This window comes from Leptodactylus fuscus, chromosome 5 (assembly GCF_031893055.1).
Source record: "Leptodactylus fuscus isolate aLepFus1 chromosome 5, aLepFus1.hap2, whole genome shotgun sequence".
Classification (NCBI taxonomy): domain Eukaryota; kingdom Metazoa; phylum Chordata; class Amphibia; order Anura; family Leptodactylidae; genus Leptodactylus; species Leptodactylus fuscus.
Window position 1 is genome coordinate 24,354,006 of NC_134269.1, and position 15,736 is coordinate 24,369,741.

The following is a 15,736-nucleotide window of genomic DNA, read 5'->3' on the forward strand; positions in this document are numbered from 1 at the left end:
GGGAAGCTAAATCAACAAAAAACCTGGGTAGAAGCAAAGGCATAAACTGGGGTGATGTTTAGGGGTGAAAGCAGAGTAGATGTGGAGGGAAGCTAAGCAGCAAAAACAGTGGGTAGAAGCAAAGGCATGCAAAACTCTACCCTGTTGGAAGACTTATTCCTAGGTCTGGAACACGTTAATGGCCCCCCTGGACAAATTACTGCCACTCAGGGGCCTAGTGTCACCAGGAGGGACAAGTATAGGCGCATGTTGTGGGAATACCTGGCCGACACCAGCTCTGTCCTCTCCGATCCCTCTGTGCTCTACAGCCTAAACTTATTTTCTCATCTTTTTTTCTGAACTGCACATCTCTTGCCTGCTTCCTTTGGGATCTTAGAAATGGTGGTCCACTTCCACAGATGGTAACTTCAATAGACAGTGTAACGGGAGTAGCTGAGGGATCGCTGTCTTAACCACTTTTTGGCACAAAATTAACTTCCAAAGCCAAATATGGTGCAAGTATATGATGCAAGGACACCTACACACCTATCTCTGACACATTGGGGAGTTCACCCTCATGCGCCCTTTTGGCCTGCACCATCATGCGCCTCTTCCCAGCCACTCCACATTTCCCAAGCTTTTCATTGCAGGCAGAAGTACAATACAACCCACCCCCATGCCCAAGCCTGTAACAGCCTCATCGATAAACTGCTGGCCCTGGAGATGTTGGTGTTTGTTTATGCTTCTGGAGACCCAGGCCTTCCGTCAGCAGATGGCAGCTGGGGCACCTCCCTATGCTGGGCCTAGCCGTTACTACTTCTCTTGGTGTGCTGTCTCTGCCTTGCGCCTGCATGTGTCCCATAACATCAGTCGGGCCCAGAGCTCTGCGCTTTGCTGCAAGGTCCACTTGACCACCGACACATGGACAAGCGCCTGTGGTCAGGGATGCTGCAGTGCTTATCTTTAATGACAGGCAGGGTGAATGTGGTGGAGTCTGTTCCCCGGGTGCAAACTGGGGTGGCCTATCTCCTCTCCCAGGCCAAAATTCATGGCAGGAGTAGACTGAAACCCTACGAAGCTGCAACCTCCACCCCAGCTACTAGCGGAAAACACTGTAACACTGGCATGGGGAGATGTCAGTAGGCCGTGCTGAAACTGATCAGCTTGGGGGACAGACAGCACAGTGCCTCCGAGGTCAGGGATGCCATCCTGGCTGAGATGGCATTTTTTTTTCCCTGCTACACCTGGGGCCTGGCATTTTTGCGCCTGTGATAATGGCTGGAACCTGGTAGCAGATCTGGAGCTTGCCAGACTCAAACACGGTCCACGCATGGCCCACGTTTTCCAACTTGTTGGTGCCATGTTTCTTTGAAACCTACACCATTGTGCCTGATATACAGGTCAAAGTGGGGCCATTTTCGTAAGTGAGAACTAGCCTCTGCTAGGCAGAAAACATTCAGAGCACACTCCTCTCATCTTCGCACCGTTGGCTGGCGGAGGAAGACGAGGGGGTTGGAGTGGCATCTGATGTCCCTATCCCACACGAGGCTAGAGGGTGCACTTCAGTGCATCCCATTGCTTCACCACAAATGGTGTGAAGGGGAGTGGAAAATGGAGGAAATGGAGAGTGACCCTTACAGTTGGGGCCAGCAAAGGCATGCCAAGTAACACACTGGCACACATGGCTGACTTCATCTTGGGTTGCTTTTCAACACATATTTCACATCATGAAGAACAAATAATACTGGATTTTTTCAAGCCTCGAACCCCGGTCTAGGTCTAATGTCTGTTCCTTTCTTATATTAGGGGAGAGGGAAAAAAAATTACTTCAGTGATACGTTTAGCGTACATAGACTGACTATTAATGTGTATCCCACTTAGTGTTGTTAGGGTTACACACCGTCACAACCTGGCTAAAGCTTCTATAGCTGTTAATAAAGTCAACATAACTTTACGGTATCCAAAAAGACAGCTGGTACCGACAGAGAGCAAGACAAATGTCACCCGAAGCTGTGAGCTCTGAACACCCACAGTGACTTTGGCGTCATCATCATTATAAGGGAGCGGGTGGTAATAAATAACTTGGCAGTGCCTAAAACCCAAAAAGCTTATACAACTATATTTACATTAAGATACACAAATGAAACTTTTCAGTAGCATGTCATGAGACAAGCTGATAAGCTCTTCCTTTGTGCAGTGCTATTTGAAAGTTAAACGCTGCCTTTATTTTAATTCTGGAGAAGGTGCAGACATTAGATTTAGAACATGTTGTCTTCATTGTCCAAATCCTCTATATAGGTAACGTGTTATTCGGGCCGAGCTGTCTGGGAACGAGCTGGTGCAGCACTGACAACCTGGGTGAATATGGCAAGAGCCTGAGATGTAGGGTGAATGAATCCCCAAATTATTTGTGGAATTCCCAGTGAGACAATGGCACTGTATACCAGTATTAAAAATTGTGGGTGCACATAACCCCCATATATTCTTTGAATTCCCAGTCAGACAATGGCACTGTATACCAGTATTAAAAATTGTGGGTGCACATAACCCCCATATATTCTTTGAATTCCCAGTCAGACAATGGCACTATATACCAGTAGTAAAAATTGTGGGTGCACATAACCCCAATATATTCTTTGAATTCCCAGTCAGACAATGGCACTGTATACCAGTATTAAAAATTGTGGGTGCACATAACCCCCATATATTCTTTGAATTCCCAGTGAGACAAAGGAACTGTATAGCAGTATTAAAAATTGTGGGTGCACGTAACCCCCATATATTCTTTGAATTCCCAGTCAGACAATGGCACTGTATACCAGTAGTAAAAATTGTGGGTGCACATAACCCCCATATATTCTTTGAATTCCCAGTCAGACAATGGCACTGTATACCAGTATTAAAAATTGTGGGTGCACATAACCCCCATATATTCTTTGAATTCCCAGTCAGACAATGGCACTATATACCAGTAGTAAAAATTGTGGGTGCACATAACCCCAATATATTCTTTGAATTCCCAGTCAGACAATGGCACTGTATACCAGTAGTAAAAATTGTGGGTGCACATAACCCCCATATATTCTTTGAATTCCCAGTGAGACAAAGGAACTGTATAGCAGTATTAAAAATTGTGGGTGCACGTAACCCCCATATATTCTTTGAATTCCCAGTCAGACAATGGCACTGTATACCAGTAGTAAAAATTGTGGGTGCACATAACCCCAATATATTCTTTGAATTCCCAGTCAGACAATGGCACTGTATACCAGTATTAAAAATTGTGGGTGCACATAACCCCCATATATTCTTTGAATTCCCAGTCAGACAATGGCACTATATACCAGTAGTAAAAATTGTGGGTGCACATAACCCCAATATATTCTTTGAATTCCCAGTGAGACAATGGCACTGTATACCAGTATTAAAAATTGTGGGTGCACATAACCCCCATATATTCTTTGAATTCCCAGTCAGACAATGGCACTGTATACCAGTATTAAAAATTGTGGGTGCACATAACCCCCATATATTCTTTGAATTCCCAGTCAGACAATGGCACTATATACCAGCAGTAAAAATTGTGGGTGCACATAACCCCAATATATTCTTTGAATTCCCAGTCAGACAATGGCACTGTATACCAGTATTAAAAATTGTGGGTGCACATAACCCCCATATATTCTTTGAATTCCCAGTCAGACAATGGCACTATATACCAGTAGTAAAAATTGTGGGTGCACATAACCCCAATATATTCTTTGAATTCCCAGTGAGACAATGGCACTGTATACCAGTATTAAAAATTGTGGGTGCACATAACCCCCATATATTCTTTGAATTCCCAGTCAGACAATGGCACTATATACCAGTAGTAAAAATTGTGGGTGCACATAACCCCAATATATTCTTTGAATTCCCAGTGAGACAATGGCACTGTATACCAGTATTAAAAATTGTGGGTGCACATAACCCCCATATATTCTTTGAATTCCCAGTCAGACAATGGCACTATATACCAGTAGTAAAAATTGTGGGTGCACATAACCCCAATATATTCTTTGAATTCCCAGTCAGACAATGGCACTGTATACCAGTATTAAAAATTGTGGGTGCACGTAACCCCCATATATTCTTTGAATTCCCAGTCAGACAATGGCACTATATACCAGTATTAAAAATTGTGGGTGCACGTAACCCCCATATATTCTTTGAATTCCCAGTGAGACAATGGAACTGTATAGCAGTATTAAAAATTGTGGGTGCACGTAACCCCCATATATTCTTTGAATTCCCAGTCAGACAATGGCACTATATACCAGTATTAAAAATTGTGGGTGCACGTAACCCCCATATATTCTTTGAATTCCCAGTCAGACAATGGCACTGTATACCAGTATTAAAAATTGTGGGTGCACATAACCCCCATATATTCTTTGAATTCCCAGTGAGACAATGGAACTGTATAGCAGTATTAAAAATTGTGGGTGCACGTAACCCCCATATATTCTTTGAATTCCCAGTCAGACAATGGCACTGTATACCAGTATTAAAAATTGTGGGTGCACATAACCCCCATATATTCTTTGAATTCCCAGTGAGACAATGGCACTGTATAGCAGTAGCAAAAATTGTGGGTGCACGTCACCCCAATATATTCTTTGAATTCCCAGTCAGACAATGGCACTATATACCAGTAGCAAAAATTGTGGGTGTATATAGCCCCAATTCTATTGCTAGGGGACTTGCAGGGTATTTCTGAGGTGAAGGTGGGGGGGCACACCGTTGGAACGGGGATTTGGGGTGTATATATGGGGTATACGGGAATACACTGTCAGTGTGTTCCATTCAGGATCCTGGGAAAGCTGGGTTGCGGCGATTGAGCCCGTCAGTGCCACGTTACACTGACAAGCTTCTCCCTGGAATTGAAGTTATATGTAAGCCCAATATATTCTTTGAATTCCCAGTGAGACAATGGCACTATATGGCAGTAGCAAAAATAGTGGGTGTATATAGCCCCAATCCTATTGCTAGGGGACTTGCAGGGTATTTCTGGGGTGAAGGTGGGGGGGCACACCGTTGGAACGGGTATCGGGGGTATATATCGGGTATACGGGAATACACTGACAGTGTATTCCATTCAGGATCCTGGGAAAGCTGGGTTGCGGCGATTGAGCCCGTCAGTGCCACGTTACACTGACAAGCTTCTCCCTGGAATTTAGCTCTTACAAGAGCTGTTGGTTGTCTTCTCCTTCCTATCCTAGCCTGTCCCTGCCTACCCAGAATCTAACCCCTAGCTAACTGGACGGAAACCTCCGTCCTCGGTGAATTGCAAGCTCAGAATGACGCGAAGCTGGGCGGCGCTGTTCTTTTAAATTAGAGGTCACATGTTTTCGGCAGCCAATGGGTTTTGCCTACTTTTTTCAACGTCACCGGTGTCGTAGTTCCTGTCCCACCTACCCTGTGCTGTTATTGGAGCAAAAAAGGCGCCAGGGAAGGTGGGAGGGGAATCGAGTAATGGCGCACTTTACCACGCGGTGTTCGATTCGATTCGAACATGCCGAACAGCCTAATATCCGATCGAACATGAGTTCGATAGAACACTGTTCGCTCATCTCTAGTCTTAGGGTGTCCTGGAGCATAGCCCAGGCATTAGATGGAAAGGGCACCGGTGGAGGACAACAGAGTGCTGGGGACAGGGTATACGTTTTTATTATTATTTTACACCCCCATGGGCAATTCCTGGACCAGCCCTTTAATGTTTATTATAACTTATTTTTTAGATTTATATTAAATTATTAATTTGAAATTTTTTACAAATTTTTGTAGGAGATTATAACAGTTTTTTTCTTTGATCCCTTATAATTAAAGATGAGCGAACAGTAAAATGTTCGATATTCGATATTCGTTTCGAGTAGCCCCTCAATATTCGACTACTCGAATTCAATATCGAACCCTATTATACTCTGTGGGGGAAAAATGCTCGTTTCAGGGGTAGGCAACATTCGATCAAATTGAACTTACCAAGTCCACGAGTGAGGGTCAGGCTGGATCCTCCGAGAAGTCTTCTCCGTGCAGCGTCCCCGCGGCGTCTTCCACCTCTGAATTCACTCTGTCAGGCATCGGGCCTGGGCAGAGCTGACTGCGCATGCCCGCACTACAAGAAAATGGCCGCTTACAGTCAAAGTGGACATTTTCTTGTAGCGCGGGCATGCGCAGTCGGCTCTGCCCAGGCCCGATGCCTGGCAGAGTGAATTCAGAGCTGGAAGACGCCGCGGGGACGCTGCGCAGAGAAGACTTCTAAAGGTAGGAGAAGAACCAGCTTTGATTGGCCGACTGTATAGCATTCGGCCAATCAACACTGGTTCTGCATCGAATTTTTCCATTCGAACAGTAGTATTCGATCGAGTACGAGTATTTTGAATACCGTAGTATTCGATCGAATACCTACTCGATCGAATACTACTCGCTCATCTCTACTTATAATACATTGAACCACTTCATACCAAACAGGAAACCTCTTTAAGAAATGGGTCGGATAATGTGATCTCAATAGACAGGCTTCCCACTCCGTAGCTAAAACCATTAGAAATCTGACGTCTCAAGCTGTTGACTCAGTGTTAAAGGAAATTAGGATTTCTCTTGTAATATCCAGACCAGCGCACATTACGAGACTTTGAGTTAATTGTGTCATATAGCATGTCTTTATTGGCGTGGCTCTGGTTGCGCCCGAGCACGGTCACACATCTTCTGTAAGTAAGCAGTTAGTGTTTGCTGAACAGCTTTAGGCACACAGTGACATTATATTAATAGTAATTATTATTATTATGTATTTCTCTCCCAATCTGCATTACTTCCGCAGCAAATTAGCAACAAGCCATTAAAAGAGGTCTTGTATGTCTAGTGCTATAATAAAAACTCTGCCAAGAAGGGCCGGATTTGCATTTCTCGACTCGCGGGTCATCTTTTTATGTTTTATTCGCCCACCCACACTCTACAGCCAAAGAGCTCAATGGTTTTCAACCTCCGTCCTTGATTATGAGCACAAAAATATACTTGGAAATATCTCAGCGACAATTAAAGCCATGATTACATGATTGTAATATGCAAATCGCCAATTAATAATATATAAAGGAACCGTTAGAGCCAACGAAGCGGAAAATTAGCGGAGCGCCTCTGCTGTCGTGCCGGTTGTAGGTCCAGATAGAACTGGCTTTCAATAAGCTCAGTCTAGTCGATGCGGTCATAGATGAGGTCAACGAGAAGATAAAATGTAGACGGAGTACAGGCAATTACATTGTCTTTGAGTGGTGGATGTATCTACGGGAAGAGGGGTCAAAGGTAGAAGTTGTATCCAGATCCTACAGCCTAAGGTAATGGAAAGGCTTCTCCGTCACATATAATACACTAGTGTTATAAATGGTACATGGTAGAAGTAAAGTCATGTCATGGATTCGGCCTTGGAGACCAGGAGCTTTAGGTTTTCCACAATACTACGCAATATATAATGTATAGTTTACAATGAACAAGTCTGTCAATGGCCTCATATATATTGTGGTAAATTCATCACCTAATATTTCTATTATTGGTTGCTGTTGAGTGTAATACTTTATATACCTACTCGAAATAGAAGCTAACCAATACTTTCTCATGAACATACTTGTCCTTAAAGGGATTCTACCATTAAAGCAACTTTTTTTCTAATTACCACGTCGGAATAGCCTTAAGAAAGGCTATTCGTCTCCTACCTTTAGATCTGGTCTCCATCGCGCCGTTCCTTAGAAATACTGGTACTTACCGGTATGCTAATGAGGTCTCGGCAGCAATGGGGGCGTCCTTCTTCTTCATCTGCCTCCTCCTCTTGTCTGTCGTCTTCTTTCTTCGTCATGTCTGACGCCTGCGCAGTCGGCTCTGACAGCGAGACCCTGTTAGAGCCGACTGCGCATGCTCAGTAAGGTCCGTACAGCTCTCCGACGCAAGCGTGAACTCATCCAGGCGTCGGAGGGCTGTACATACATTACTGAGCATGCGCAGTCGGCTCTAACAGGGTCTCTGCTTTCAGAGCCAACTGCGCAGGCGTCAGACATGACGAAGAAAGAAGACGACAGACAAGGGGAGGAGGCAGATGAAGAAGGACGCCCCCATTGCTGCCGAGACCTCATTAGCATACCGGTAAGTACCGGTATTTCTAAGGAACGGCGCGACGGAGACCACATCTAAAGGTAGGAGAAAAATGGGTTGTCCTATGAAGAAGGTCCTATGAAGAAGATCCACCCACTAGACTTACAAACTTGGAATAAGCTGGAATTCAGTTCAGTAAGATACATCATCATTAGATATCAGTATATTCAGTTTTTCCTGCCCCGTACTATACCGTCTACGAAAAGGGCAATAATTCCAATGTGGCAGAATCACTGGATAATGGTTTCTCAACCTATATTAAGAGGAAACTGAAGAGTGGCAAGATCTGACTAGAGATGAGAAACCAACTCAGATTGATCCAAATTTTTCTAAAATTTCAGGCCCAATTTTGTGGTTTACCACCCATGAATCACTATTATACTTTATGGCTTCTTTGGGCCCCAGAGTATAATAAATGGAGGCCCAAGGGTAGTGTGGAAAAATAAGTAACACTTACCTTGCCCCCACCTCCACTAGTCTAGATCAACGTCCTCTTTGGTGGTCTTTCAACCTCCTGTGGTCTCCTAGAGAAGGTCATGTGTTGCCATCAAACCATTGAGGCCTTTTATTGGTTGTCACCAGTCACTTTGGGCACAATGGCGCTATGATGCTTACATACGAACCTGCGAATATTCAGCTAAAAGGATCTTGCGAGGTTTGTCCATCTCGAGATCTGATATAGGTCGGCCATGTATCAGGCATAATGGGGCCAGTTGATCAATGGTATCAATTGTATGAATGATCCCGCCATCAATATACACAACTAGCCTGCCCAATTTGGAGGGGGGGGGGAGGGAGTTTAGAAAAAAATTAAATAAAAAAAATTGAGTTTTCATAAATTGGCTTATGATTGGCTAAATTCAGACAATCATGCCAAACACTTTTACAGTGGGCCGTCCGATGGCAACAGGTTCCAACATGGAACATATATTTTAAGCAGACCAAGGTTGGTTACAAATGGTCCTATCATATAAGCAAAAGTTTGCTGTTAACCGTGAAGTAGACTTGTTGACTACTCTTATAAATATGTTTGAGCTTTGCTGGTCTTGTACGTCTTTTGTGTTCTGGTGGTCTAATATCTTGTTCTTGTCTTCTTCTTAGGAGCTAAAGGACAAAATGAAGCAGCTCTTACCTCTTATCCCTGTTCTTGACCAATATAAATCAGACACCAAGATGATTGTCCAGTTAAAGGAGGAGGTGCGGAACCTCTCCAATGTCCTGCTTCTGATACAAGAGGAGATGGGGGCCTACGATTATGAGGAACTGCAACAGAGGGTCATGATTTTGGAGGCCAGGTTGCACGCTTGTATGCAGAAACTAGGTATGTACGTTATAAATATCCCCTATATACTGAAAATCTTGTCTGGTTTACAAAATGTATTTTCATACACCCTATTAAGGAATCTATAGCTAATAGAAGAGGTCTTCTGCTCAAATCCTCATTACAGAGAGTACCTGCCTCTCTCTGGAGGACCTGCCCTGCATTATATACACAACACATATGTACAACACAATGTACTTCCTGATTTCTTCTATTCCTGACATCATTGTGTTTATTGTCCCTGTACTATGACATCACTATGTTATTCTGTACTATGATATCCCTGTACTGTGACATCACTGTGTGTATTATCCCTGTACTGTGACATCACTGTGTGTATTATCCCTGTACTGTGACATCACTGTGTATTATCTCTGTACTGTGACATCACTGTGTGTATTATCCCTGTACTGTGACATCACTGTGTGTATTATCCCTGTACTGTGACATCACTGTGTGTATTATCCCTGTACTGTGACATCACTGTGTGTATTATCCCTGTACTGTGACATCACTGTGTGTATTATCCCTGTACTGTGACATCACTGTGTGTATTATCCCTGTACTGTGACATCACTGTGTGTATTATCTCTGTACTGTGACATCACTGTGTGTATTATCTCTGTACTGTGACATCACTGTGTGTATTATCCTGTACTGTGACATCACTGTGTGTATTATCCCTGTACTGTGACATCACTGTGTGTATTATCTCTGTACTGTGACATCACTGTGTGTATTATCCCTGTACTGTGACATCACTGTGTATTATCCCTGTACTGTGACATCACTGTGTATTATCTCTGTACTGTGACATCACTGTGTGTATTATCTCTGTACTGTGACATCACTGTGTGTATTATCCCTGTACTGTGACATCACTGTGTATTATCCCTGTACTGTGACATCACTGTGTGTATTATCTCTGTACTGTGACATCACTGTGTGTATTATCCCTGTACTGTGACATCACTGTGTGTATTATCCCTGTACTGTGACATCACTGTGTGTATTATCTCTGTACTGTGACATCACTGTGTGTATTATCTCTGTACTGTGACATCACTGTGTGTATTATCCCTGTACTGTGACATCACTGTGTGTATTATCTCTGTACTGTGACATCACTGTGTGTATTATCCCTGTACTGTGACATCACTGTGTGTATTATCTCTGTACTGTGACATCACTGTGTGTATTATCCCTGTACTGTGACATCACTGTGTGTATTATCTCTGTACTGTGACATCACTGTGTGTATTATCTCTGTACTGTGACATCACTGTGTGTATTATCCCTGTACTGTGACATCACTGTGTGTATTATCTCTGTACTGTGACATCACTGTGTGTATTATCTCTGTACTGTGACATCACTGTGTGTATTATCCCTGTACTGTGACATCACTGTGTATTATCCCTGTACTGTGACATCACTGTGTGTATTATCCCTGTACTGTGACATCACTGTGTGTATTATCTCTGTACTGTGACATCACTGTGTGTATTATCCCTGTACTGTGACATCACTGTGTGTATTATCGTGTACTGTGACATCACTGTGTGTATTATCCTGTACTGTGACATCACTGTGTTTATTTTTATACTGAAAAATCACTATGAATATTTATATGTGCCTAAGCTGGTCATGGTAGAATGGGGCCCCATTACAAGTTTTCTTATGTGGGCCCCATTGTTACTTGTAACCCCTATGTCTTCACATTTCATAGTAGAAATACTAGGACTACATTACAATGTTTGTTCCACAGCACCAGTTGAATGAAAGTACCAGATATAGTCATGCTGATGTTGTATGCGTCATGTCCACTATACAAGGGGGGTAAGGCAAAACGAAGGTTCTACGTGGTATCTTACTTCTTACTTGTGCATCAGCCTCTTCATCTTCATCTATAAGCTTCCTGCAATTTCATGTCCTTAAGAGTCTAAATTACAACGTAAGTGAAATTTTAATTGGTGTTTCTAGATTGGGATGGATGGAGAAGGCGCAGTAAATGACTTAATGTTATATCCCTGAAAAAAACACACTTCTTCAAGGCTTTAACAAGCCACTTCAACCACTGTCAAATTGGCATACAGACTCTTAGTAGGCTTCTCTGTTCAGGTAAAATTTACAAGTGGGCAGATCTAGCTTCGAGAAGTATATCTTCTGTATAGTTCATTAACTCTGCTTGCCTCACTGCTGAGACGGAGTCAATGACAGATCTTCCTAGTCTCCTGCTTCATTCTATATGTGTCTGGTTTGCCACATTTAAAGGGTACGTTCTGAAATCTATAAACTCCATAAATGGAGGAACCCATAATTTATAGTCTACTACAGCCTTGTGTATGGTCTGGTGGAGCAGTGCATGATATGGAGATTCATGGACACCAAAGAGAGAACTCTTATGTTCTTCAACGCACCCGCAGACCTTGCACTAGACATAGGACATAGATATGGGAGGGTAGACAGGCATGTGCCCCACACACAATTAGGGCTGAGGGCAACAAGATGTTGCAGAGGATTGGAGATTTGTCTTGGATGAACAAAAATGACCAATACAACTACAACATGCAATTATTGTACTCTGGGGTCTCTTGGAACCCCACAGAATAATAGGTTCCTTTATTATACTCCCCTTTCCTCTCCTCTTTTGGGCCTCCTCACTGCGTCCTGCACTCTCTTCAGATGACTTCATGTACTCGGTGTCACCGATGAGGCCCTATCCCAGGCCTTAGTAGTGGCCCAGGACAAATGGTATCTCCAAGGAGAATGGGAAAAAGGTCCAGACACTGCGAGGAGGCCCAAAAGAGATATGGGAAGGTAAGTATAATTTTTTTTTTCACCCCTCACCTCATTATTCTCTGGGGTCTATAAAGACCTGAGAGTATAATACTTTCACTTCCAGTTCTACCTGAACTTGTTCAATCCTAAATGAATCTTGGGAGGTTCGTCCATCTCTACTTGGTGACCAGTAGATGTTTGGTACCTGGTTTAGGTTAAGTATCAATCAAGCCAAAATGGTGCTAGAAGGTCACAGGACCAAACACTGCTCAATTTATTGTTCCTCACTCAGGGCGGGTTCACACCTGCACCTGGTTTCCGCTTTGTGGTTTTCCGTCTTTTGCCCGAGAAACTGGACAAGAGACGGAAACCTCGACAGTCAGTGTCTGCCCGTAAGCATCGTCTGGTCTCCGCGGTGAAACCGTTTTTTTTTTTAACCGGACACAAAGTCCTACATGTCTGACTTTGTGTCCAGTTAAAAAAATCAGTTTCGCCGTGGAGAGGCAGAAGACGTTCACGGGCGGACACTTTGCAAACCCATTCGAGTTAATGCGTTTGAAAACTGACTGCTGGTTTCCATCTCCTGTCCAGTTTCTCGGGCAGAAACTGCAAAGCGGAGACCGGGCACAGGTGTGAACCCAACCTTAGGTGGCAACCTGGTACATGAAATGCGGACTTTCTGTGGTGGAAAACAAACCACTAGAGATGAGCGAACAGTAAAATGTTCGATATTCGTTTCAAGTAGCCCCTCAATATTTGACTACTCGAATCGAATATCGAACCCTATTATAGTCTATGGGGGGAAAATGCTCGTTTCAGGGGCAGGCAACGTTCGATCAAATTATACTTACCAAGTCCACGAGTGAGGGTCGGGCTGGATCCTCTGAGAAGTCTTCTCCGTGCAGCGTCCCCGCGGCATCTTCCGGCTCATCATTCACTCTGCCAGGCATCGGGCCTGGGCAGAGCCGACTGCGCATGCCCGCACTACAAGCGGACATGCGTAGTTGGCTCTGCCCAGGCCCGATGCCTGGCACAGTGAATGAAGAGCTGGAAGACGCCGTGAGGAAGCTGCACGGAGAAGACTTCTAAAGGTAGGAGAAGAACCAGCGTTGATTGTCCGACTGTATAGCATTCGGCCAATCAATGCTGGTTCTGCATCGAACTTTTACATTCGAACAGCGAGTGGTACTCGCTCGAGTCCGAGTATTTCGAATACCGTAGTATTCGATCGAATACCTACTCGATCGAGTACTACTCGCTCATCTCTAGTGTGAACCCAACCTTAGGTGGCAACCTGGTACATGAAGTGTGGACTTTCTGCGGTGGAAAACAAACCACATCATACTGGAACCAAGTTGAAATGAGCTGAACCAAAATGATTGGGTTCTATGGTTTGGAAAAGTAGGATGACATGAAGAAGTAGGATGTTGGCAGGGTTCATTTGGGATTTTCTGGGCCCACTAGTGGACTATTTCATGTGCTCATTCTCCACCTCTATGGAACACATGTACAACCACTTTCAGTTGCATTGTATTTTTTGTTATAATATACAGTAAGAACATATAATGAATAGAATCTAATGGTACCCTAGTGGTAAGTGATGGCTCCAAAATAACCTGTCCGTAGAGTTGGCTTTTGCTGGACCTTTGAGCCCCATTATTGTATCATCGGAGGACCCTCTGACCCTTCGAGAGACCATCCCAACCCCGGATCTTGGTGCTTCCTAAAGTCACACCATGTTCCGTTGTTATACAAGATTAAGTTGTCAATAGACGTGATGAATTCGGCCCTCTCCGCGTCACGTTCACAAATCTAAATTCCACCTTAAAGAGGTTTTGTCAAGCAGTTGTTCCTACCCATCAAACCGTCTTAAATTCACATCCAGTGATTGTTACTTTGTAAAATAAAACGCCTGGGTCAAGCTCCACTAAAAACCCTCTTTTCGGCAAAGCCATTGAGAGAAACATCAAATATTAATATGATAAAAGTAGATTATTTTTTTATGTGCTACCCAGCTGGAAATGAACCCACTAGAGCAAGGTCTGAGTTAATTGGAAGGCAGAAACTCAAATAATATGATTAGAAAGTTGGAACATTTAGAAAGCAGCATAATAATTGGTTTTATATATGAGACCATTCCAAGGGTCACAGGTTGCTGTTGACCATGGCGGGCCGAGAGAGGCCATTAGTCACATTTAAAGCACCACTTTTTTATTTTTTTTAAAGCTCGGAGTAAAAGTAAAGATAAAATTTATAAAGTAATAGCCTCCTAGGTAGGACTATAACTGGTTATTGCCGAGGTGTTGATGCCAAGTGCGGGAAATGACTGGAAATACACAGGGGTAACGTATAATTAAATTCTTGTGAACATGTGTTCATAAGCCATGAATTCACATGTCGGTGCTTGGAGTTCTAATTCCAACATTTCACTGTTCATTAGGAAGATGTATAGATTATCCGCGTTTTCGTGATATATGACATATACTATGCAAGTAGACTTGAGGTCTCTGGAGAAGACAGCTGGCTCAATGAAGACTAAAGGAATACAGATCTATCAAAACTAACATAAGGAAAACGTGGAGCACATGCCATAGCTACCATCAACCACTGCTCATATGTCTCTGAGGTTCTTTGCCTTTGGCTCCCTAATAGGCGCCAAGTTTGGTTCAGAACGAACCCAAATTGTGGCTCTTGACACCCACAAATCATTATAATAATCTGGGGTCTGTTCAGTCTTTTTCTAAGAACAACATTGTTTTGTGATAGGACGTCACAGAGTGATATGCTAACAATCCTATAGGAACCTACCCGCGAACACCCAGTGGGCAAAGGTGAAGGCTTTTTATAGCAAGTTGTAATATTGACTTGGTTTCATAAGAAATTGGAATCCATATCCAAATCCATACCTGTATGTTATTGTTTTAACCCCTTCCTGTATTTTCATGTACATGTATGTCAAAGGTGTGGATAATTACCCATGAAACAAAAGCATAGCCTGTGTGATCACTGTGGGAGCCTGGCAATAGGTAATAACATAGAACTGGGCTGTTTAACCCTTAAGGCGCTGCAGTCAATATCGACTGCGGCATCTTAGGTGTTTGTTAGCGAAGCTGACATTCCCATCGGGGAGCTGATGGGTTTCTAAAGGCCCCAGTGACTGCTACCATAGAACAACTATTAGGACCTGGTAGAGGCAAGCCTTATAGAATGTCAGTTATTGTTCAGAGGCAGGCACAATACACTACAGTACATTTGTGTTATAATGTGTTGAACAGGTGAGCAATATCCCTAGTGGTAAAGTACCCTAATGGGGCTTGAAGAAAAATTAAAAATAAAATGTTTTTTGAAAAAATATAAAAAAACAATCCACCGCAGCGTCCACAGCACGACACCTCCCTCCCGACCAAGCCCATTCATTTGGGCCTAATCTGGAGCGGAATGCCGCAACTGGATGCCAATGTACTGCACTGGCAT

General features: G+C 43.4%; 1 protein-coding gene across 2 annotated transcripts in view; it reads left to right on the forward strand.

Annotated features, from left to right (window-relative positions):
- Positions 1 to 15,736, forward strand: part of OLFM2 (olfactomedin 2) — a 273,626-nt gene that overhangs the window by 224,526 nt on the left and 33,364 nt on the right. For both annotated transcript variants that reach the window (XM_075272628.1, XM_075272629.1), the window contains exon 4: positions 9,262 to 9,481. In XM_075272628.1, the coding sequence (XP_075128729.1) occupies positions 9,262 to 9,481 (220 nt within the window). The remainder of the gene's footprint in view (positions 1 to 9,261; positions 9,482 to 15,736) is intronic.